This window comes from Scatophagus argus, chromosome 3 (genome assembly GCF_020382885.2).
Source record: "Scatophagus argus isolate fScaArg1 chromosome 3, fScaArg1.pri, whole genome shotgun sequence".
In the NCBI taxonomy this organism is placed as follows: domain Eukaryota; kingdom Metazoa; phylum Chordata; class Actinopteri; family Scatophagidae; genus Scatophagus; species Scatophagus argus.
The window spans coordinates 14,601,729-14,626,432 of record NC_058495.1 but is presented as its reverse complement, the minus strand read 5'-3'; the positions used below and the strand labels follow the sequence as shown (position 1 = coordinate 14,626,432).

Sequence of the window (24,704 nt, the reverse complement as noted above, 5' to 3'; positions counted from 1 at the left end):
GGGGGTGCACGTTAAGGTGAGCTTAGTCAGGCAGTACATGAAGTAAACAATTCCAATTGCTATACATAAGACATAAAAAGGCATAAAAGGACAAAGATGAAATAGACTATAAAGATTAGCTAATATCAAATAAAACAGATCTAACAATAGAGTAAAAATTAAGAGCAGCCCAAGATATGAATGAATAGTCCCAAATGCAATTTAATAAAAGGCCCCGATTTTAAAGACGGTAGAGACAGTGGCAACACTTCTTGTGATTTTCCCAATAAATCAAGAGCAATTTACACCGGATAAGCCAATTGTAATGATGTATTCAAGTGGTTTTATGAGACAAACACACAGGTTGTAAAATCAATGTTTAAAATATACTAAATCAATCCACAAACCAAATCCTCAAAATGAAAAAGAGTTTCTCATCACATTAATGTGACTAATCATGTCTTTTTTTAAATAGTGATTGCTGTTAAATTGTGATGCAAGAAAATTATTTAACGGGTAGAAAGATAACCATAAGAGATGACCTAAACTAAACTATAAACTGTTTTATAAACCAACAGAAGTATCTCATCAGAAGTATTCCATAGTGGAGTAGAGATACTCTGAACTGGAGGTGATGTGTTATGTGTGACCACAGAGGACACTGACTCATATTATCCTGTCAGTGCTGAAAAATCCTGCAGTAAACTTCCAGTTTGTCTTGGAACTAAAGCTCCATCACAGATTAAACAATATAATGGCAGTTGATTTATCATCTGTCCTTCATGAGGGTGTGGTGTAGAAAGTGCACACATTTATTTTCCGAATCCACCCATTAAAAAAACATCCACACCCACATTTGGGCTCATGTGGATGTAGATGGACACAGACAAATACCCACATGCTCTGCTCTGCTGAAAAAGGTTGATTGTTGAGTTCGGTTCCCAGGTTGTAAAATCCCAAAGCTTTGGGTTGATGTTTGACAGCCTGGGCAATCAATTATATTTCTCCAGAATCACTTAATGCACCTTTAATGTGAAATGGGTCATAACAATCTTAATATGATAATGATATGTCATTGTTGGGTCCAAATAGTCAAAAATAGGTTATCACGGGTTTAAATAATTTTAGCACCATTGTACTTGTTTTTGTTGCATTATTTTGACAAACACAAAAGAAGAAATGGCTTGATTAAAATTGAACATATCTGGTAATGATAATAAGCAGAAGAGAGTGGATACCAGTATTACAATATTTGTAGTGATATCCTTCATACTGCATGTCCTTGCAGGCTTGAGAAGTTGCTCCTCCACTGTCCCCTGCTGGAGATAGAGAGAGTGATCCAGCAGTGCAGGGAGGCCTCAGCTCCTCTCAAGGAACAAAGTAAAAATCATTAAGGCCATTAGGTTGAATTACATGCTAACTAAATTCATACTGTTGGTGGTGGTATTGTGTGATATAGCAGTCAAAAAGCTCTGCCAACTAAACTCTGGCCGGTGAGTTAATCACAAAGTGTGCTGGTTAATTGGAGTCAAAACTTATCATTTCAACCTCACATCAATAACATTACCTGGTCTGCATATTTCCATCTACGCAACATAAATTGTCTCCGCCTCTCCCTCGTCAAACACACCACTTCCATCCTTGTCCACAGCCTCGTCACCTCCCGTATTGATGATTGTAATTCGCTTCCCTTTGGTCTCCCTCACGAATCCCTCCATAAGCTTCAACTGGTCCAGAACTCAGCTGCTCGTATCATCAGCAAAACTCCCTCATTCCACCACATCACCCCCATCCTTCAGCAGCTCCACTGGCTCCCAGTAAAGAATAGAATAGAATTCTAAATCCTCCTGTTTACATTCAAGGCCATCCACAATCTCATCCCTCCCTATCTGTCCGATCTCCTCCACATGGCCACCTCATCCCACTCCCTCAGATCCTCTTCCTCCATCCACCTCACTGTGCCCTCCGCCCGCCTCAGCACCATGTGGAGCGGAGCTTTCGGCAGCTCTGCTCCGCAACTCTGGAACTCACTCCCTCCAGGCGTCCATAACATTGACTCCAGACTCCAGACATCAAATCCAGACTCAAATCTCACCGTTTTAAAATAGCATGCTCCCTCTAACTACATCGTCCCATTGCTCTTATCTGCTGTCTTTGTATTTGTTTTTATCTTTGTCTTATTTGTTTAATCTTTGTAAAGCGTCCTTGAGTTTTGAGAAAGGCGCTTATAAATAAAACACATTACTATTATTAATAAATAATTCTTTCTATGGGGAACTGAGACTAATTGACACTACTTGATGGATATGACTAAATCCCCCAGAGTCCAATCAAAAATCATCAGAAGATGCTGATGCTACGAGCTGACGGCTCTACACACAGATGTGGATTAAATGTCAGCAATTTGTGTCTGGAGAGAATTGGCTCATTTGTTGTGAGTCACCATTGTGATTTATGAGCACACTGATAATCCCAGTGCAATTATCAGGTTTGGGTCTGTTGTGTATAAACATACTTTCATTTTTAGTTCAGAAGCAACTGAGTTCTGTGTCAGTTGAAAACCTGATTTAATTTTTAGACAGGCTGCAGAGTGTCTCAAGAAATCAAATCAAAGTAATCAATGAAAACCTAATAGGCAGATGGATTCTTTCATCCCTAACTCTAATTAAATACGGAAAATATGGAAAAGAAGTTCTCGCAGTGATCAAAAAGGAACATTTGACATACAGTACAACAAAACATACAGTTTCATGGACGACTCCTAATGTCCTTCGGAAGGTCATGTTACATGACTGAAAGCTTCAGAACAGCTGCTGGAAAAATCCCAGTTCCTCTTGCAGTTTGTCAGAGGTGCTTAAATTGTTGGCAGTCTGTGATTTCTCTCTATTAAATTCTGTTTATTTGTTCAGTTTCCTTTACTTGTCCTTTTTCCCTCCACTTCTGAATGCCATTAATTCGACTGCTGCAAAGATGAAATATTATCTTATCTCACAAAACACTATTATTCAGACCACTGAATATGATGAACTGCTGCGGGTGACTAAAAATCTAAACCCCCGCTTGTTGCACATGGAGGCTGTAATGTTAAACTGTGACATCACATTTAAAGAACATGATGATCCGGAGGTTAACGCAGGTGGAAGAGGGTAACAATGATTTCACAGCTGACAACACGGCAGAGAGGAAGGAGATTTAAATCTTCATCTCAAACAACAACACAAAGGTGCTGGACAGGAAAAACTACATTGTGACGGCAACGCAAATGCACCAGTTTGACAAGTTTGTCCTGGGAGTAACTTCACAAGTGAGAATGCATCAAGTTTCAAAGTTGATTTGGTATCTTACATGCAATGTGACAAATCAAACACCTCTGAGGTGTTAAATAAGTGCTATTGATTCAGAGGAAGTGTGAGAACAAACGCACACACACACACACAGAGTTTATGTTTTCAAGACCCATGGGGGTATTCCACAGACTTTCATTAATTTCAAACTAAATTAACTTTAACCTAAACCTTAAACCAAGCCTTCACTCCAGGATTTAATCATTTACATTGCGGGGACTTGCATTTGGTCCCCATAAGGCAGCTAACCCCCCAACTGCTCCCCGGGCGCCTGACATGGCAGCCCACTGCTCCCGTGTGTTTCGCTGCATGTTGCACGAGTGCATTCAATCAGTGATGGGTTAAATGCGGAGAAAAATTTCAGTGTTTGTAAAAATAATACTGACAAGTAAAGTTTGAGGAAGCGGAAGTTGAGTCCCCACATGTAACTGTGTAAATGGATTTTTGTCCCCACAAGGTGAATAAAACACGCACACACACCCGCAGTGGTGTTTCAATCACTTTTGGGGACATTACATGGACTTAAATTAATTTCCTGGAGGCTTAACCACCACCTGACCATAACAATAAACATTACTTGCCTAATCCTAACCCTTACCTTAATCAAACCCTAAACTCAGCCTGACCTTAAAGCTTCTTCACTTCGCTCTAAAATTTAATGATATACATTGTGAGGACTCGCATTTTGTCCCCATAAGTGAGGCAGGTCCTCACAATGTGACTGTGTAAACAGACTTTAACAGACTTGCTCACAGAGCAAAAGAAGCACTACAAAGTCCGAAAAAAATGTGGAGAAATTTGACGACTGTTTTGACCTTTACAAAGGATTGTGTACCTGACTGTCTCCTGGCTGAAATCAGCTGCCAAGAGAGGCAAAGAGGCTTTGCCAGGCAAAGAGAGTCTCCAGGATGTTACTGTCCCTGCAGATAAGATGACATGTGATCTTTAAAGGTGCTGGTAGGCAGAACCAGGCTAGCTGTTTCCCTCTGTTTTCAGTATTTATGCTAAGCTAACCAGCTGCTACTTCTTGTCTAACTCACCACCAGAAAGCAAATGTTCATATGTACAAAAATGTCAGACTCTTCCTTTAATACTGTGGCTACCAAGTGATCAGTTCAAATGTTAAAAAGTCAATGTCAAAAGTTATGAACTCATCAAGTTTTTCACCTAACATTTACTCTGCAAAGTAACACATAACAGCTGGAATGCAGTGAGTCAATAAATCAGCATGAGCTACGCAGTGCTATAAAAGTGATTTTAGTCCCAGCTACAGGATCTAAATCCTGTCTGCACACAGAGCCTCTAATATGGTGTGTCAAGTTTGCCAGCCTTCTCCTAAACAACACTTAAGCCACAGTGGATATGTAGTTTCATCCAAGTTGGTGTGTGTGTGTGCGCCAAAACTCAGTGCGACAGAAAAGCAGCCTTTCATTCTCAAGATAATCAGAAAGGTTTTATAGAATCAATATAGGACAAAGAAAAGATTGAAGGATGAGCACAGTTTGGATTATCACTGATATTACTGACCCTGTGAGTTCCAGGTGGGTGTAATCAAACGTCTTACTTTTTCTCTGTGGAAGAAAATCTGTGCTTGTCATCTGAGTGGTCATTGATTCAGAGAGTGTGGGAGTTATTTGGCTCTCAGCTCTTACACACCAGACAATGACAGTGTAGACAGGACAGCAATATCCGCTTGCAGGGCGTCCACTGTTTCCAAGTCCAGTCCACTCACACACAGACACATTAAAATTTTCTCCTGGGACACACACACACACACACACACCCCATAATTCCTTTTATCATCATTATAATTATCATCATTATTAGTAGTAGTATTATTTGCCATTGAAATAAGTAATTTTAATGTTTACATGATTTCATTAACCCAGCTGAAAAGTTTGCCTTATTTTATTTTCTTATATTTGCCTATTACAAATGCATTGAGACATCTCATTTCAGTTCTTTCAGTTATTCAAAAAGACCAATCACAAAGATGCTGCAAATTGTGTGTGCGTGTGTGTAGGGGTGGGATAGGGGTTTGGGTGTCGGGTGGAGCTCTAATTGGATTACAAATGAGCTCAAGGACTATAATAATTGGCTGCTGAGTGGAAAGACGTATTTTGAGTGGGCTCTTCTAATACCCAGTGAACTGCTGAACAGATCCCTGGTTTATACTGTTGGATCAGATCAAGATTAGACATCTAACAGGTAGGATTTTCTGGTAGTTTTCATTTATTTGCAATAGATTATTGTGATAAGGCAATGACATCATGATGAGTTACTCAGCTTATTCCCAATAGAAGTAAAGATACTGTTCCAGTCTGTTTTCTCATAATTTATTATCCTTAAACATTTACTAATAATATACTTGCATGTCATAATTTCATTAGTTATTGGATGAATGAATGAATGTCAGGGCTGGTTTCCAGTCTCATCTACAAAGCAACACTGTGCTGTGTTATAATGCTGAATCTTAAACAAATAATCTGCTGCTGCCTGCATCAGTATTCACCGGTCATTTCATTCATCACTTCATCATTCACATTTGTCTTTATAATGCACTGTTTAAGGGTCTGTGACCACATCAGAGTGAAAATTTTGTATTCAGCCATCTTATTGATAAATGACGCTTTATTTTACAAGTCCAGTATTTCACAGCTGTAATTTCTACTGAACGTGTTGGAGGTTAAATTTCTTTTTACAAACTTAAATCAGTTGTATGTATTCAGCCAGCCTGCCATGAACTGAATAAGTTTAATTGGAACGTTTCATTCAAAGGTGATCAATTTAAAACTTTTATATTTTTTCTCACTGTCTATTAAGTGTCTTTCCAAGAAACCTATTAGGAAATTATTAGGAGACTGCCAACAGATGTTTTACTAATCCACAGCTTTTGCACTGTGATGAATTAATGCACCAAATTAGACAAAATCCATTCACCTGTTCTCAGAGAAAAATGAATGTGTTTTTATCAAGCTGATATGTTTCTGCCTGTGTAAGTTGTACATTACTGAAATGTGTTGCAGTTACCTCACAAGCATTTAGAATTTGTTCATGATATAAGTCATAATAGCCGAAGTGTAGCCCATTAATTGGCAGAATATTTTCAGATATGAATCAGTTTGCACACAGGCTTAGAGGAAGTCACACACAACTAAATACTGTGCTTGCACAGCTGAAGTGAACTTATCTTATCGGAGGGCTAAGTTGTTAGTCAAACAAATGGGCACAGCTGAAAACGTTTAACACCTATCAATACTTTTCCCCCACATGAGCCGGAAAGCTCTGCTGCAGATATGCAGTATATATGTGTATGTGCGCATGTATGTTTAAAAAGTAAAGATTTCTGTGAGTTCACATGTAAACCTCAGCTCTCACTTAACAGAGACGCTAACGGAGGGACTGAGAGCACTCCCTCAGCTTTGAAGTCCATACTTCAAAAGCTTCCAGAGCTGTCATTTAGATTATTACAGACAGGAGACATCTGCTTTGTTTAAGCTGAAAAAACGCTGCAAAGCACAAATGTATGAAAAAAAAAAAACCCCACCAAACTGCTCAAAACACAAAACACAGATGTCATACAAAAACATCTGAATGCTCCGATTATGAGACACCAAATCTAAAATGTCACATTTTGGCAAAAACATGTCAAAGTAAAGCATGTGACTATGATACTAAGTTTAGCTGTGTCAGTGTCTCACTGAAATTGGTTGCAGAAAATACTTGATATGTCAGTCAGACTGACAAACAAGAAGAGAATAGTGTCATGGGGAAACTAACTCTCAGCCTGGTTTTTGTCTGCTTTAAGTCTAATGCACTGATTCACATTTCAGAGTGATGGAGAGAATTTCAAACTGCTGCACTCTTGCTTTGCTGGTCACGTTGGTCAGCCTCGTCTTATTTCCTGTGAGGTCCTGGTGTAAGGAAGACCCCTACAATTCAGTGCCAGAGGTAAGACTAGTTTAATTTCCGTAATATTTTATGAAGGCAAGTGAGTCGTAGCCTGACACTTTAGGTCGCCTAATAAATGACAATTTCCTGTTTTGTCTTAAAGGTGAAGCCAGAGTGCTGTGTTAGGGAAGATGCAGCGTTAAAGAGAGCTGATGACATTGACAGTGACACCTTTGTGAGTCTGATGGGAAGGAGAAGTGCTGCTCAACCAAACAGTAAGCTATTTTTTTATTATCTGCAGGAAACACTTCGTCCTGTTGTGCTCACTCTCTCAATCACTGTTGGAACTCTTGTTGTCCAACCCATAAGTCTGTTTGCAGGATCGCAGAAACACGCTAAAGTGAGGGAAAAGTGAGACAGTAGTTTGTGTTTGTCTGTGAGGGCCTCGCCTATAGCTTTATAACATATTCTGTTTGTTTTATGAAGGACACATGGACCACATCCTCGCTGCTCTGTTGGGGTGGAGGGCAGGTGAGTGGTTGCAGCCACGCTGAAAGCAATTCATTCATCAAGTCATATGATCCTCCGTTCATTTGTTTCAGTGTATTGTGTGGTTAGACGCAGGACTAAAGCACGAATATTACAAGTGAAGCTTATGAGTTTCAGCATGTTGCTGTTTGACAAATACATCGCCCGTATCATCCTCAAATACTACCATTTGAGGATGATACGATGACATTTGAGTGTTGAAAAAACTGATAAAATTAGCTTCTTTTAAAACCCCAAATTAAATCTTAGTGGTATTAGTGATGTTGTCAGGTAGTTATATACATAAACAAGATATTACAAAAGATTGAAGTTAATGAAAAGAGAAATCAAGCCAAATTGAAAGGATTTGAACTATATTTATGATATGACATCTCATTAATGTGCATCCAAGTCTACATGGCTGACTGACACACACATAAAGGCGACATACGTTTGGTATTACTATACTGTAGTTTCTTATCACTTATCAACTGACTCATCCACCAATTTGGACATATCTGTGACGGGCTAATACTGGCTGATTTTCAGACAACATTCATACATCACTCAAGTGCTAAAAATGTCTATCAAGTTGCAGGTCAGTTACTAAATTCACCCCAGCATCTCTGCTGACTGTGCTACAGCAAAGTGTTAACAAATCCCACATTCACCTTGAGGTGTGTGCGAGTTGGCAGGCTACCAACAGCAGTGTCCTGTGGCTGACAGGAGCTAATGTACCAAAGATACTGGCTGAACTGGTGGCTGATTGCTGACTTATTTACTGAATGCATGAAAACCAGTTTTGTTTTGTGGAACAGGAGTGGGCTGTCCGTGTTTGAGGAGAGGCTGACTCTTCGGTCACAAAAGGCAGAGGTAAGAAACTCTGCACTGCAGTCTCCCTAAAATTAAAATGTACAAAAATCTTTGCTGCTCAGTTCTCTTAATGTTCTCTTAATTCAGGTTTCAGCGCTTGCTGTGGTGAGTTGTGTCGCAACTTCGTACAAGCTCAGCACGGGCTGTAAAAGCTTCAGTGTCTCACAGCTACTACTGCATCAACAGAGGACAACGTATCAAAGTTATTTAACCACTGAGAGGTGAAGACACCATATTAACCAAGCACGAACGCCTTTCTGCTGTCATTGGAAATGTTCTGATGTGTCAACGCAATGTCATGTTAACAAACGTAAAATGGAACAAATGTACAATAAAATATGCATTTATTTATAGTGATTAAAGTACCGTTCACATGCAATGACCCTGCGCACTGATCACATGTGCTAACACACTCACACCAACTCATTTACAAGATAAAGTGTACTGACTCAATTTCGATGTCAGTATCAACATAAATACATTTGAAATTTAAATACAATATTGTACACCTTTCCCTTTGTCAAAAAAAATGAATGTTGGGAGTAGATTGTCAAGGACTTGAAGAGTTATACCACTGGCATCTGAGATGTGGCGGCTGTCAATGTGTTTGGGCCCTCAAGATCCACAGATAGTAAGAATCTGCACAGCACTCCTTTGCTACTGAAATGTTCAACTGTTAACTCAATGCAAATCAAAGAAGTTCATTAAGTAAACCATTATGTAAAGCATGCTGATTTGGTTAAAATTTTCCATTTTAATAGAAAAGACTGAACATGCTATGTGCTCATGTACAAATGGAAACTGGGTGTAAACACCGACAAAAAAGGCATTTTGATAGGCATGAATTAGTCATACATTTTCCACCTGTGAAATATTTTAAGTGGTTAAAAAATAAATTTTAAAAAACAGCAATTATAACACTCAAAAATGCATGCAAATGTCACATAAATTTGTTCAGTTTGAACCATCACCGATTCTTGCCTGATGCCCAAAACCATTTCCTATATTTGGTAGTTACTGTATCTCTCACAAAAGTATTTCTTTGTTTGGTTACAAAGTAATGAAGACTTTTTTTTATGAAACTTTTGATATTAATATTTTTCAATCTACACAATGTGATAACTAAAAAAAAAAAAAAAAGGTCTAGCCCTCCCACAATTTAAAAATTACACAACATTGTAAAAACTAAAATTGTAAAAATAATAACAATAATTTTGTTGTCATGAACAAGTCATCCACTGGCTTGCCCAAAGGCCATACTCATTACATTGGAGGGATTCAATATAATTATAATTTGTCTGAAAGCATCATTCTCGTCATGGTGATAACACAGTGCAAAGTCGTGCGTGCAGCTGATATCTCATACAATCTCAATTTACAAGGCACAAGCTAAAGGGTCCACTGGGGAAAGATGAGGGGGAAGATGCTTGATTCAGGAAGAACAGTACAGCAGATCATGTTTGATTACACTAACTACTTCCTAATACTGCTGAAGGTATCAGCAAAGATAAAAGGGTGGAGGGCAGATAAACATCCTGAATGACTGCCGTTAGCTGAACAGACTCCATTTATAATACTGAACGAGAAGGACCAAGATCCACTGCAATATCGACAAGACAACATGTTTGTAAATAATGACGAGTCTGTCTTCAACCTGGCATAATCCATCGTGGGAAATCTTTGGCTGGATTGTAAAAATTTAGTCACGTGGACTGTACATTTAAGGCATCAGGATCACATCAATGCATCTCAATCAACCAAGAAACATGAACATATTGAAACGCTATACAACAAAATTAACTTTATATTAGTGCCATAAATATCTGGGCCAGCACATGGCCAAAGTAAGTTTCAAGTGCAAGTTTCACTGTCCTTTGTGCTCAGACAGTGGACCTACAGTTAGACTGGGACCAGACACAGCTTCTGAGACCAGCGACAGCCAGTATGATGACAAGCATACAGCATGGAGGTGATTTATAGCAGCTTAAAATGACTATTCCTACACAGAACATGGACCTAACATCACAATATGTGGCCTGAATTAAGTTTTGGAGGCAGAAAACGGACACAGAAATGAGCTGAAATCAAATTATGCTCAAAACAAATACCTGTCATCTACTGACAGGGAGCACTAAATCAAAATGATCTAATTCACCCTATCTCAACCCTTCAGAATTGAATCCAGCTGCAGTGCACCTTGGTCACTTTCATACTTTAAAAAAAATGTTTTGTCTGATTAGACGCATTACTGGGTCTCACTGGTGTCCAAGGCACATAGTTATCTATGTGAAAAATTAGGTAAAACAAGTCCAGCAAGTTAAAAACTACTTTGCTATCGAGAATGCTCACGATCGAGTTTTGGTGGGTTTGCAATAATCAAAAAAAACATTTTCCAAATTAAATTTACCTGATTTGGAAAAATAATTGGTTCCTATGCCAGGCTGATATGGATTAAAAGTGTTTTAGTTAGTTTTCAAATGAATACATCTTACAGAGGGTTGCTTCAAACTTTTAAAGAAGACACAGAGTTGTAAAAACAACCCAAAAAACCTGAAAAACAAGGGTAAAAAGGTTAAAAGTCATAAATTGCCACTAAGTCGTTAGTCCAGTCTTGCAGTCACAGTTAATATTAGTAGAAGTCGTTCAGCTGGAGAATCCTCAGGCAATACACCTCTTTGTGGGGATATTTAAAATCCAAGTGGATAGTTTTTTCTACTTTTGTAGAAAAATATGAGCCAAGATTATTTGAAAGAACAAGCAAACACTTGAATCACACATTCCTCCTACCTAATGATCAGTTCCCATCACACACCCTCACAGTCTTACTGACTGTTCGCTAGAGCAGCAGAAGGGTCTTTATCAGCTGCAGGAGGGGGATCTGCATCCTGTCTCTTGTCAGTCCTGGATGAATCACCCCCCTCTCCTCCCACTTTCTCCTGAGAAGCTGGCTCATTTTTTACTTCTGCAGCATCCCTGGAATTTGACAGCTCGATAACGTAGCCTACAGGAGCGGGGGGCTGGTAACGGTATCTGTAGCCAAAGGCACGCAGGTGATAGGTGTAGTACTCCAATAAGTACATGTGTGAAGCATCGACATAATGGAAAGACACCGACACGTCTGAGCAGCAGTTTGGACCCTGGGGATAAACAGAGTATTTGGTTATCCATCAATACACCAACATAAAAAGAGTCAGATTTTCAGTGAGCACCAAACAAACTTCATCAAGAATGGGTGGTAAAAGAAACATGCACATTCAGGAAATACTTCTCAGTAAACACAGCCATTAATCTGCTGACGTTGCTTCATACTTGACATACAAGAGTAGACAGGCATTCCATAATGACGGTAGCACTTGCCTCTGAGATGGGGTAGTAGCAGTAGCTCCAATACCAGAAGCTCTTGGGGAACTTGGCTGTGAGATGCTGCTCGGGCACAAATGGGTGAAATGTCTCCCTTTGCACACTGTCTCTGGAGTCCCCCGCCAGCACTCCAACTTTCTCCATGCACTGACCCATTGCAAGATCCTCTACAGAGGTAGTGTGAGTGCACACTTTGTTTTTAAATCCTTCAACAAATCGGCGCAGAGCCTCTCTGCTCAACACATAGCCTGCACCACCGCTCATGTAGCCCTGCTTGGTGTAGGGCTTGAACCTTCGGCCAAAGTAAATCGGCTCATCTGGTGTGTGGTTCGCAAGTACCCACCGCAGGTTGTCTACAATTACGTATGTGTCGTCGTCGGCCTTGAGGAACCAATCGGCCTCATTGGCGTGATGCTCATAGGCATAATGGAAGGCTCGAATCGTTTTCCAATACAGCTGGTCCCGACCCTCCTTTGTACCCAAGCCAACTGTGGGGAAGTCAGGGTCCTCCACAGAGCTCATGAAGACCACAACATTGCAGTGGCGACTCCACGTGGACTTCACATGCCGAGCCTTCTTCTCCAAGTTGCTGGGTCCAGTCATCACCCAGCAAAGAATCCGCACCTTTTTGTATAGTTCATCAGCCATGCGACTATCCTCGTCTGGAAAGAAGATACAAACATTAAACTTCACAAATTTACACTCTAAGCTCACCATCATAAATAGTGTTAATGTCCATTTTAAAGTGGAAAAAAAAACACAAACAGGAGGGCTTCTGATGTTCTTATGGGGAAAATACAACATTTTAAAGTGCATATTGTCAGCAAGTATTTGGTGTGAACTGTTTAGCATGAACAAACAAGCCATCTTCATAGATAAATACTGGATAAGCAGTGGGAATACCAAGTTTAACCAATATGTATCAGAGAATTAACACAACAATAAGCTGTTCAGGCAGCCTAAGAAACCGTGTTCTGCTTTCAGTATCAACTAAAGTACACATTCAGTACCTTAAACACTTAAGCAAACAGGTTACTCAGAAACCACTTTGTAGGTAATTGGAGAACATGCACAGTGTTAAGTTTGTTATTTATTTTAATTGTAGTAGTGAGAAAATGTTGCTGTCAGAGCTGACTTTTGTTTTTTGTTGATACACACACAGGTTGAGAGAATTTTGCTTTACAGCATGAATGTGCCCAAATCTGGCAGTCAAACTGTCAGTAGGGAAAAGAAGTGACTTCATCATGGCTTCATCCACCATGGTTTCATGCTTCTGCACGCCAGCCAAGTTGCAGCTTACATCAATGTCTGTCCAGTGTGCAGTGGAATGGAAAGGAACAAAAACAAGAGTCAAATGTTTTTGTGTGTGTGTTGGAAGTTCGGCCAATAAAGCTGATCCTGACAGAACACCAAGATCCTACAAATTCTTAAAAGTGGATGCTTCACACACGTGTGAAGCTCTGGCAGCTCAGACAAATTTGCATTCTGAGAAAAGTATGTAGGAAAATCAGGCTCTTCAGTCCCCTTCCCCCACTTACAGAAACCAGGTTTCTCATTAACATTGCATTAAAAACAAAAACAAAAACAAAAAATCAACTTACTGGAGAAAGCCAACTGCAACCTAGTTACTTAAGCATGTGTTGACAGTGAACACTTGATATTAAAATGTCCACGCCTGACCATGACACAAAAATATTAATATGAACACACACTGCGGTTGCAGATCAAAGTATAAGGACAACAATGGCTCCTTAGAGAAAGACACACCCCACAAAAACTGATCCACGCATTCCATACAAGTGATAGAGAACTATAGGAGACAAGATAATAGGATGTGAGAATTTGTAAACTAAAATCTGTACAGTCACAAGTCTGATATTTCAGGACTTCTAATATGCAAATGAATAGGTACAATATTTAGATGTGTGATACAAAAGACACATCTAACTTAAAGTATCAGTCAAATCAGTTCAGTACAGAAACACTGACTATGTGCAAAAAAACCGTAACTGAATAAATGTCCTGTAACTGTTAAATGCTACTACAACTTCTTGTCATTTATTCGTCAGTCTTCCCACACCATCCGGGTAAGACTTAAGTTTAATGTCAACACCTGCAGCATATTTGGTAAAAGGCCAAAAGGTATCGCTGTGTATTCTGTGCCACAGTTGATGCCCTAATATGTATAATTTTTTTTCTTTTTAAACAAAAATGTTAAATATTTCGTAGGTCCACTGTCTGTATGGGGTTTTTTGACTTGATGAGAGGGAAAAAAAGCCATTTACAGACTTCTTGTAAGGCTTCAGGAGATCGTTGCACGTCTTTCTCAAAATTCTCTGGCCAAATATTTAGTCTAACGTAACATCACAAGATGTGGCCTGGATTACGTTGTGGAGGCAGCAAACTGACACAGAAATTAGTTAAAATCTAATTATGCTCAAAACAAATACCTGTCACCTACTGACAGGCAGCACTAAATTAAAATGAGCTAATTCACAACAGAACAGAACAGGAAATGAGAGAATGCAATTTTACTGAACAGCGTCAGTCAGAATTCATAATTTTACGTTACACTGAATTAACACTATTGAATCGCGTTTAAATCATAGCAAATTTGTATAAGACAAATGACGACAAAGCCAAATACAGAGTGTAAGAGGGACAGACGGGAAGCTTTGCTATGAAAGCAAGGGTCACAAGAACAAGGAAGCTGCAACTCGTCTAGTAATTCAATAAGGCTTGGAGGAAAAAAAGCGGCGGCGTTTCACCTATAAAGCAATAGAAAACCTAGTAACACACTGGACACACTGCTTCCATATGGCGCACCTGTATGATGAGGGTGCTTCAGGTTGAAAAGCGCAGACCTCTCCTTCTTCCACACAGCCTCGTCTTCATCGGGCTCCTGCTGGTAGTCACGAAGTTTCTCAAGGCTGGAGGGACGCTGCGCTGAGACGGTTTTCTCAAACCACACTTGCCGCAGAAACACGTACAGCGTGAAAGTTCCCACCACGAAGCCCGCATAGAAGGAGAATCTGGATCCGAGGGCCTTCATGCTGGTCCAGGTGTCTCGCCGTCAGTCGTTCAACTTGGCAGGTGCTGAATGTGAGACGGAGAAAAAAAAGACAGCATGGACGCAAGTTTGACTACAGCAGCGAGCTGTAAACTTAAAATGCTGCTCGCCCTACTGGCGAATGTGAATAGATGGCAAAGTACCAACTGTAAAGTGACACTCCTCGTTTCAAGGTGTGGTTTACTCACCAGCTGTATTGCACACACCATAGCAGCGGTATTATCCCACATCCACTTCAGAAAGCGAAAGCTGAGCCAGTTTTGACCACGACGTAACGTTTTTCTTTTCCTCTAGACCATAACTTAGCTCAGCTAGCCGCACTATAATGTTGCTAACTGTTATCGTAGCACCACAGCCAGCGCCAAAACAAAAAACGCTAACTAATCAGTCTGCGGGGTATATAAATAAATACATAAATGATTATAATGGACGTCTTCAAAAACTGGCTCCTGGCCTTTGCACTGAGAAGACTAGCGTTAGCTAACGGGCTACTCCGTTATTTGATCGACACCGCTGCTTCAGTGCTAAGTTAGCGATTCTTCGGTGTCAATGCAGCTAAACGGTAGTTACCTGCAGCTGACAGACCGAGCTATGTGTGACGCCTGTCGGCTAACATAGCCCCAGCAGTTTAGTAAATGTAACGAAAAGACAAAAGTAGCCCCGTAAAAGTGTTCCACAACGCTGCATAAACTACTACACACCTAACTTATCCGACTGCTGACTTCCGTCCAGAAGACAATTATTTCCGGTCATGTACTTCAAAAGAAAAGCCCAATTGTTACTGAGCATAAATAAGTGTACTCCTGCAAGCACACAAAAGTCGCAGTAGAATCTTTTTTCTTTTTAGTCACCGATATTTTTACCACATACTGCATTATGATAATTTACTATAAAGGTATTGTTTAGCTATTTCAATAGGTATGATTTTAAAAAAAACACGATTAAAAACAATAATTGGCTGAATCACTCTTATGGTAATATTTTTATTTCAAAAGAACAAACAGTGCTCAAAGACTTATATTTACAAGGCAGCATAAACGGACCTTTGTTAGACTATGAAGCCAATATGGTATTTTTTATTTAGTAATATAGCTCCACTCAAGAACTCAGTACTAAACCTTCTCCTCGTATCTTCTCTTTTCTATCTCTACTTTAAGTTGTCATGTTTTACAAATAATGCGTGCAGCTGAAGTGTGAGGCTCAAAATGACTAATGCAGAGAAACATGAGTGTTATGGTACAGGTCGAAGGTTTTAAAACAGTAGAAATCTTTCTCCTCAGGGTGCATGATGAAGCTGGGCCCGTAATTACAGACTGACTCTTCACTTTACTTGTTACCACTGAGTCTAGCATGAGGGATCCTAGAAAACCAGTATCAGAATGTGAACACGCTCTGTTAGTATCTGTGACAGGTGTTTTCTATCTAGGTGAACAAGTCAGCTTTGTGATACAGGATTGGCTAAGTAAATAAACATACCCACTATGCCCAAGACTTTTTTTCTGCTCATACTTGTCTGAACCTGGGCCTCTGGACACTGGCTTCTTAGGGAACAAATGCTTCAAATGTGATGTGTGTCTGAAATAGTTTGCATCTGACTCAGTTCAACAGTGAAATTGAGTTTCATATATAAGATTACAGTCACAAATCTCAGCACATTTACTCAGGTAACTCACCTACTTTGTGCTAATTTACAACAAATCAATTCAAAAATATATTTACGCAATAATTATGTACACAATGAGTTCCAAATAGCCACAATTATTCACAAACTGTACAAAATTCAGCCCTTTTAATTACGCTTCTGAGGGATCATTAGAAAAGTTTTGTGTGGTTCAGTGTGGGTTTTTTGGTATAGTGAATCTGATTGACCTTGTAGCCTTTTTTATTTTCCTTTGCTAAATTAAGGTAAACAAAGTACACACTTAAAAGACTTATCTTCCTACATTCCTTTAAGTTTTTCTTTTGCACAGAACAACCCAAGGTAGGGCAAACTCAAAATTTTGTGAAATGGTGTTAAAATTATGAGTTTACAAATCCTTTTTCAGAAATATAAAGTGCCACAGCATGTGTACAAACACTTCTGTAACCTACAGTTGTGTTTACTGACAAATCAAACAGTGTTATCAGAGCCTTTCAAAGACAAATGGGAACTCAAATGTGAACCATTGTCCATTTTTCATATCCAGACACAACTGTACTTTTCAGTAAATGGCAAATTGATCAGCCTGCCCAAACGCTCATACAGCTGGCTGAGCTATGCACAATTACCTCCAGCCGTGTCACTTGAAGCTAGGGACTTCTTTGTATGAGCCAAACGTACGTACTGTTTGTATGAGCCAAACGTACAAGTGAGTAGTAATGTAACTGTGGACACAGTGTGCTTCCTCAGATGCAAATATTCAGTGAAATTTACTGAAAATTGTCTTAAAAGGTAAATATTGTACATCACTCAGCTTTTCCAGCCTTCTGTCAAAACTGAATCCCATCCAAAAAGGGGAAAATGCATAACGTCATTCAGCTGCACAAGTGCAGCTGAGATGTTGTGGTGTCATGCAACATATACTGTAACTGATGCCTACAAAAGACACATATTGCCTATTCAAGACAGACAGACACATTTTCTGAATGTGTTGGTCTCCACAGGAGTTCATTGTCACAAAAGGTGCGTTCAATGTACTCTATGAGCTCATATGTCCATGTCATCTGAGTCAGAGGTGCTGGATGACTGAGATTCCTCCTGGGACTCTCCCCACACAAACCTATAGTTGTTCTCCAACTCTTGCTGCCTCTTTTGCTCTTTGTAAACCTCTTCTGTGCCTCCAGTCTGCAAGATGAAAAAAATGTTTAAAAACAAATACATTATTCCTGATCAAATGTTTATCTGACTTGCTGACAATAAAAAAAAAGTCTACCTTGTTTCCCACAAATGAAAGGGCTAATTATATGCGGTAGGCAATAAGCCACCATGATCCTTACAAATCTTGTCTTGTGGTAAATAGAGTGGGTAGAACTACACCCAAAACAATAATCACATTCCCTCAAAAAGGTGGGATTTGCTGTGTGAGAGGACAGCACTTCTGCTCCCTTCCCTTGCAGGTTAATGTTTTATCTCATATAAGGTGCATTTACTTCCACCCAGAAGGATTCAAATGAAACCGATAAAAAGTCATTGTCACTTCTTAAATTACCAGGAGGTTTATGAGAAGCTCCCTGAAGGACTTTGTATCTTCTTCAGTGAGCCACTGATCACCCGCCTCCTCTGCATTTTTCCGCGTCAAGATCTTCACCTCTATCTTACCTATAAAGAAAACAAAGAAACAGGAGAAAAGGCGGACTTGCTAATTAATCACATATACTTCCCAATGGCTCAAAGTACATAAACTGGACCACATGTCAAAACAACAAATAAACACACTGAAGAATGGTACAAACACAATGGATGAAAAGGAAAGACACATGGACTACACACCTTTTGTTTCCGTTTGTCTTAAAGTTAAGGCTTTCAGAGGTTTTTTTCCTACCATGCGTTTTAATTTTGTATTTCCGTTAAAGAAAACAACTAATTTCATGGATCCTTGGTCTTCACTGCAGACCAAGTAGCGTTAAATTGCTTGCATAAACAAAATGTAGGAAATCTTATATATTATTGGCATGACATTAAGCATCTTTTGAACAGCTAAACATCATAAAAAATTAAATCTGACTAAACTTTTTGACAAAGATGAGAAGATAAGCACAGGACTACTATATGCTCAAGATTCAAACAGATTGAAGAGAGAAAAGGCCATGAGTGTTCGGGCACTCCCCCCTCATACCTTCTGCCTTCAGTCCTGCTTTCTCTAGCTGTTCTTTAACCACGTCCTTAATGTGCTGCCACTGGGGGTCTCCTTCGCCCATCTCCTGAACTTTGACCTCCCCATCAGGGCTGCTGCCCATCTTATACTTAGTAATTTTGATCTTAACATGGTCGTCAGCCGCTTGGTCTGGGTTGACGAGACAAAAGAGGGACAAACAACACAGTTCACCTCAAAACCAATCAGCAGGGCCACAGGATGGAGGAGGCGAGAGCCAAACATGTCTAAGAAAAAATACTGTCTAATGAGCATAACATTTGTGCATTGTCGCTGTGATTGATTTCAGTTATTTCAATTTTGATTTAATTACATCAATGGCAGCATAAGAAAGCCCACGGACTAACCAAAATTATTCAACATATCAATCCGATAACATAAATTCTCTGTGAATCCTTGCGTCAAGCGAACCCTATTCGTGCGTCTATTCTGAGATGAAAGATGTCACAACATCGGCTTCACATATGGATGAAATATGAGAATGATGGAGGCACACACAGAGTGCACAGATATGCACATGACCGAAGAGGGGCAGGCTGCCTGGTTACCTGGCTGTTTAGGAGCCAGACTGGGGCTGCCCCTGGTTGGGTCTCTGGCTCTTTGAACTCCCGCTGGTTGCTGCTCTGGGTCCTGGACATCTTTCTCCTCCAAATGGTCAAGTAGCTTGTCCAGTGTCGTCTCCAAAGTCTGTGTTGCTTGTGTGCGATCAAACTCCCCTTTCAGTCCTTCTGTCTCTAATTCCTGCTCTGCCTACAGCACAGAGAGAGGCCAGTCACATTTAAGCACTGCATTAAGTTACGTTAGATTAGTTCACTGTGTCACAATTTGTATGAAAATTCAATAGTCTGAAACCTCATTTATGATGTTGTCAAACTCTTTCTGCATTTCTTCCTTTATATCTTCAATCCTATCTGAGGGCAGTGAGATGTCGGACATCTCATCCTCAAACTCTTGCAGCAGGCGTTCATCTTCATCACCCTCTTCCTCACCGAGTTTCTCATTCACCCTGTTGCCTGTTGGTTTCTCTCCTTGAGTTTTGGATTGTTGCTGTGCTTTCTAAAACAAACAAAATGTCACAATAAAATGGAATACCCAACACTGCAAAGACAGAGAAATATACACTAAGAGAAGGACAAAAAAAGTATCACCGTAACCTTGGCAGGTACTGACCTTCCTGTTACTTTCTTTGAGGTGTTGGACAAATTTCATCAGGTCTGCTGGGTCAGTGATGATTTTAAAGTTGAATTTTTCCACTGAAAGATAGTCATTTGAAGAAAGAAACTGTAAGTATAACAAATAACCATAAAGTACTCCATGATAAACAGTCACCTGCTTAACAAGTCAGATCGCAAAACTGCACAGAAATAAAAGACTGTGTGGTCCTATTCAACTTGTTTGAGGCTCGCTAAAGCCTCAGGACATTAATCAGCCGCACAAAAAAATAATTATAAAAATAAAACAATGACCAGAATGATCATAAAAAGCACTGGTCTTCCTTGTGTATGTGTGTGTGTTTGTGTCATAAGAGCAAAATTGCAATACCTTCATCACCATCCTCTATGATTTCATTGTCTGTAACTGAGTTATAGGCATCATCTCCCGCCTGCGCATGAAAATAATAAATAAAAACAAAAATCAGTTTAGCGGAAAAGTGTCAAACTACAATATCTACTAGTTAGGCTCTGACATTTAATGGCACTTAAAAATGTAACAAGCTAGTGAGCATCATTCACTAAAAAGAAAAACTGACATATAAAACACATATTTCTATACCTGATTCTCCTGCTGAGAAGCCGAAGAATCTGTTTGTGAACTCCCTGGTTTTGTAACTCCCTCCCAGAAGTCAGAATCTTCTGTCTCCTCTGTGCTGGCATCCTCAAATACATCAGCAGTATCTGTTTGAAAATAAAGGCACACACTCATGTCACACAAGTTTACATCCGGCATAATGGAGGAAATAACAGTGTACATTTTCATAGAGTGCATTGACAAATTACAACAATACTTGCACCTTTTTTGTCCAACTGGTTTGGATCATCATCACTGGCTGCAGGTGATGTCTCATCTTCTGTCACTTCCGACGCTCCATCTGTCCCTTCATTGCCAGCTAACATCTCATCAAGACTCCTCAGCTCCTCTGAGATCTGCTCTACTTTACGCTTTGTGTCAGCTGGAAATAAAGAGCGGAAGAAAGTTCAACTGTCTCATTTATTACAATTAAATAAAATTTCACATATCATGTAACACCTATTCAACAATACATGTCAAAAAAAATTCATACATTTTTAAATACTCCCGCCCCACATTATGTCCTGCGTCAGTATCCTGCTTCAACAGGAAGTAATGAAGCAAAACCTTTTCTGCATCACAGTGACCTTCACTCTTGTTAACTCACAGACTTGAGCTTTGACGTAATCCATGTACTGTTGGGCACTTAGCGCTGGCTGGCACACAATACCCTGGGGCTTGGCGGTGGAAGGTGGCCGCAGGAAAGGATGCTGGCAGGTACGACTGGTGTGAACTGTCAGCACATAGCGGCAAGACTGAGGCTCATCCACTCGGGCAATGTAGTCACCTGAGCCCTCTTCACACACAAACTGGAAATGATACAAATAAAATTGTCTGTGTGTGTTTATGAGGATCATTTGGAACATGAAAATTTCCACTGTCTTCATATCTCTGTTTGGAAACACAAAACAGAAACCAAAACGAAGACAAACCCAATAAGGCAGCGTAGAATACAAAGACATCCTATATTTAAATGTCTCACCCGGACTTCAGTCTCTCTAGGATTTCCATTGAGGTCACACTTAGAGCCATTTACATAAGTCTGACTGTGGTAGCGCTTCAGTCTGTGCTGCTTGGAGGCCTGAGAAATAAACAGAGGAGATATTTTAACCAAACTGATTTGTCATATCCGTGGACAATGAGGCTCAGTCCATCATCTAACAGTTGTACATGGTGCTATGCATCGCTGGTGTTTTGGAACCTGCATTTTATCTCCCATTTATTCTACTACACGCTCACATGCTGGAAACACAGGCTACCCTGCACTCCCTGTTTCCCACTAACATGTCTGCAGACACACCTGGCAGAGACCTGCACTCTGCTGAGTAAACTCTTCTAGTTGGGTTTTATTTCATGAGCAAAGCGCACAACAGTTTATAGTACAGACTACAATGTTTTGGTTCTTCAGAAGCTCTAAGACCGACATTTGGTTCTTGTTTGCAATGATGGACAAAAAAAGCAAAATAAATGTGAAATAAACGCAGAAAGTAATTCAACCAATTTGAAAAACTGAGAAAAAAAAATCCCATTATGTCCACGTCTACGCATAAAATTGGACGAAGTTTTATTGGTCAAATAAATCGAAAATGAACAGCAAAGGTGTTAAACTGTCAATTACACTCATGCAACTACAAACGTCCAGCTCTTATTATACAATGATTATGCAATTCCCATTTTTGTCTCACCTAAATCCACACCAGAAATCTAACACCATCAAGAACAATAAACACCAACTATCACCACAAAATTGAGGCAACTTTACCTTTGCTGTTTCATTGCTCCAATCAAATTCAGATTCATAATAACCTAGGAAGAGAATGTCCCCTTTGATTTCTGTATCTGAGAAGAAGAGAACAGCACATATCAAAGACAGCTCATCCGTCAAAGTGTTCGTCTTGGAAAAACACAGAGGTGCGTTCTTACCTTCAAGGTGGTACTGTCTGATATACTGACCATGGCAGAACTCATATGTCCACCAGTCCTTCGTCTGCAGGAAACACACACCACAAATGTTTCAAAATACGTAGGTGGTTAACACATTTTTCATTAAGGACACTTGCTTCAAGTCAGCAACAATATCACAGATCACACACCTAACAGAAATCCACACACACTCAAAACAAGGCTCTGGCTTTCCCCCTCAAGAAATTATTCAGCAGACTTGATCTTTATGAATCTCATTATCAATTTAGGGGAAGTGGATTTTTTTAGGGAGGTTGGCCCACCTGCTGTGAAATACTGTGGAAAACCCTGGATATTGCATTTAGCTCATTGCATCTGTCTTTGTTGAGCTTCTTTTCATTAAAGGCAAATTATTCACTTAACTAAATGAAGATTATTGGTCACTTCCCATAATCATACAGACAGACAGATGGTTAAATCCCAGTGTGAATCAGTGGTAAAATATTCATTTGGAAAGAAATCAATGGCGTTCTTTCCAAGAACTACACGGCATTGTAAATTTCACTGAGTAACATTTGTTGTAGAAACCTTACTTTAACTCTAAACTGAACCACTGAAAACATACAGCAGCAATAAAGTGTGTATTTCTGTCTTGAATTGCCAGACTCTAGCTGTACAGGAAAGGCCACATGTACAATTATCAAACAGTTATGTATCAGGACTGGTCCATCACTGGTTATTCTAGATTCTAATATTTTACATTTGATATTCAGATTTTCATTTTTACTGCAAATATGTATGGCTGCCAAATATTGGTTATTGGTTTCCTCGATTACTAATGATCAGTACTGCCTCTGAAACCTCCTGCCCTCAACACAAACACATTGGCATATACCTGGTACACATCCTATAGCTCTGGTGTGTTTTTACACATAATGTGATCTCCTATTTGCAGGTGTGTATGTCATTTGACCTTGAAAGTCAAAATGTTGCCACAATATATGTTTGTGATTTTATTTTTTTAGTGTGCAGATGACAGTGAACATTAAGCCGCATACAACATTCACATCATCATTTATGGCTCAGGTGATACTCTGCTTCTACTTCTACATTTCTAGAGGAATAATAATAAACCAGAAGAAATCTACAGACATGTGGTCATTGTGATAGTCTGCATCATAAACAGTTCTAGCTTGGATGGATAAAAGTCTTAAATAGCCTCTAAACGGAATAACAAACCTACGACTATTGTAGTATTGCAGATAGGTAGTTGAGAACTGACCTTCACCAGACACTGGGCATTTTGCATTGGACTTAGTAGGTCTGGGATGTCAGGCCCAGTGTACCCTTCTGAATCAGGCTCAGAGGCAGGATCTTGATGAAACCGGACAGCCTGGGCTGGAAGTCGACACTCATACAGCTGTTTATACTTACTGGACACCATCATAACCTCCTCTGTTTTGGTCTAAAGAAGAGATACTGTCATGAAAAGTGTAGCATTTTCAAGTATAATAATGCTATACATTACCACAGTATTAGAGTGTTATTAAAGTTACTAAACTACCTGGTTAGTCATACGCAATCTAGCGAAGTTGCATCTAGCAAAGTGGAAGTAAGGAAGTTGACGCTGCGTTGTGACAGCTGTCAGCGATGGTTACTGCGTAGGTTACTGGGATATAACTTCTGCATTTGCGCTCCTTCGTGTAATTTATAAGCAAATTGTGCATTTAAAAATAGCCTTCTTGGTTAGTTAACAGGTATGTCATTCTTTACAGGTTTTAGTGACGTTAAAAACAGATATTTATACATAATGGAAGCTAATAGTAGCCTACTTTCTAGCTAGCAAGCAAGCTAACGTTAACCGTTAGCTTCCCTGTACACCCTCACTCACCTGACCCAGGATGACGGGATCGGGAAGAATTTGAATCCCATATTTCATTTCATTCAGCTCCTCTAAATTCAAGAAGGCTGGAACACAGAGGGGACATATCAACAAGAAAAAGTGCAATCTCTTTAGCCACCGTACCAAGGAAGCAGCCATGACTGACCCTCTCCTCATACCCCCATTTGTCTGACAGCAACAAAATACACAACGTCTGACATGGTAGCAGCGGATTG

At 39.7% G+C, this 24,704-nt stretch overlaps 2 protein-coding genes across 3 annotated transcripts; both read right to left on the bottom strand.

Moving 5' to 3' along the window:
- Positions 1 to 8,942: 8,942 nt before the first annotated feature.
- Positions 8,943 to 15,879, bottom strand: c1galt1b (core 1 synthase, glycoprotein-N-acetylgalactosamine 3-beta-galactosyltransferase, 1b). Its single transcript, XM_046383916.1, has 4 exons — positions 15,234 to 15,879; positions 14,802 to 15,071; positions 11,973 to 12,637; positions 8,943 to 11,752 (listed from the first exon to the last, which is right to left on the bottom strand). Exons 2-4 carry the CDS (start codon positions 15,025 to 15,027, stop codon positions 11,438 to 11,440), a joined length of 1,206 nt encoding a protein of 401 aa, XP_046239872.1. The 5' UTR covers positions 15,028 to 15,071; positions 15,234 to 15,879; the 3' UTR covers positions 8,943 to 11,437.
- A 120-nt stretch (positions 15,880 to 15,999) lies between these two features.
- os9 (OS9 endoplasmic reticulum lectin) lies at positions 16,000 to 24,680 on the bottom strand. 2 transcript variants are annotated; one of them, XM_046383896.1, is made up of 15 exons: positions 24,478 to 24,679; positions 23,869 to 24,051; positions 22,608 to 22,671; positions 22,447 to 22,523; positions 21,667 to 21,765; positions 21,292 to 21,493; positions 20,908 to 21,066; positions 20,670 to 20,791; positions 20,439 to 20,499; positions 20,067 to 20,149; positions 19,749 to 19,952; positions 19,445 to 19,646; positions 18,861 to 19,028; positions 18,234 to 18,343; positions 16,000 to 17,869 (listed from the first exon to the last, which is right to left on the bottom strand). In XM_046383896.1, exons 1-15 carry the CDS (start codon positions 24,643 to 24,645, stop codon positions 17,732 to 17,734), a joined length of 2,040 nt encoding a protein of 679 aa, XP_046239852.1. In that variant the 5' UTR covers positions 24,646 to 24,679; the 3' UTR covers positions 16,000 to 17,731. The 2 variants fall into 2 exon arrangements, with proteins under 2 accessions (XP_046239852.1, XP_046239853.1); XM_046383897.1 differs by lacking the exon at positions 18,861 to 19,028 and having other exon boundaries at positions 24,478 to 24,680.
- Positions 24,681 to 24,704: the final 24 nt, after the last annotated feature.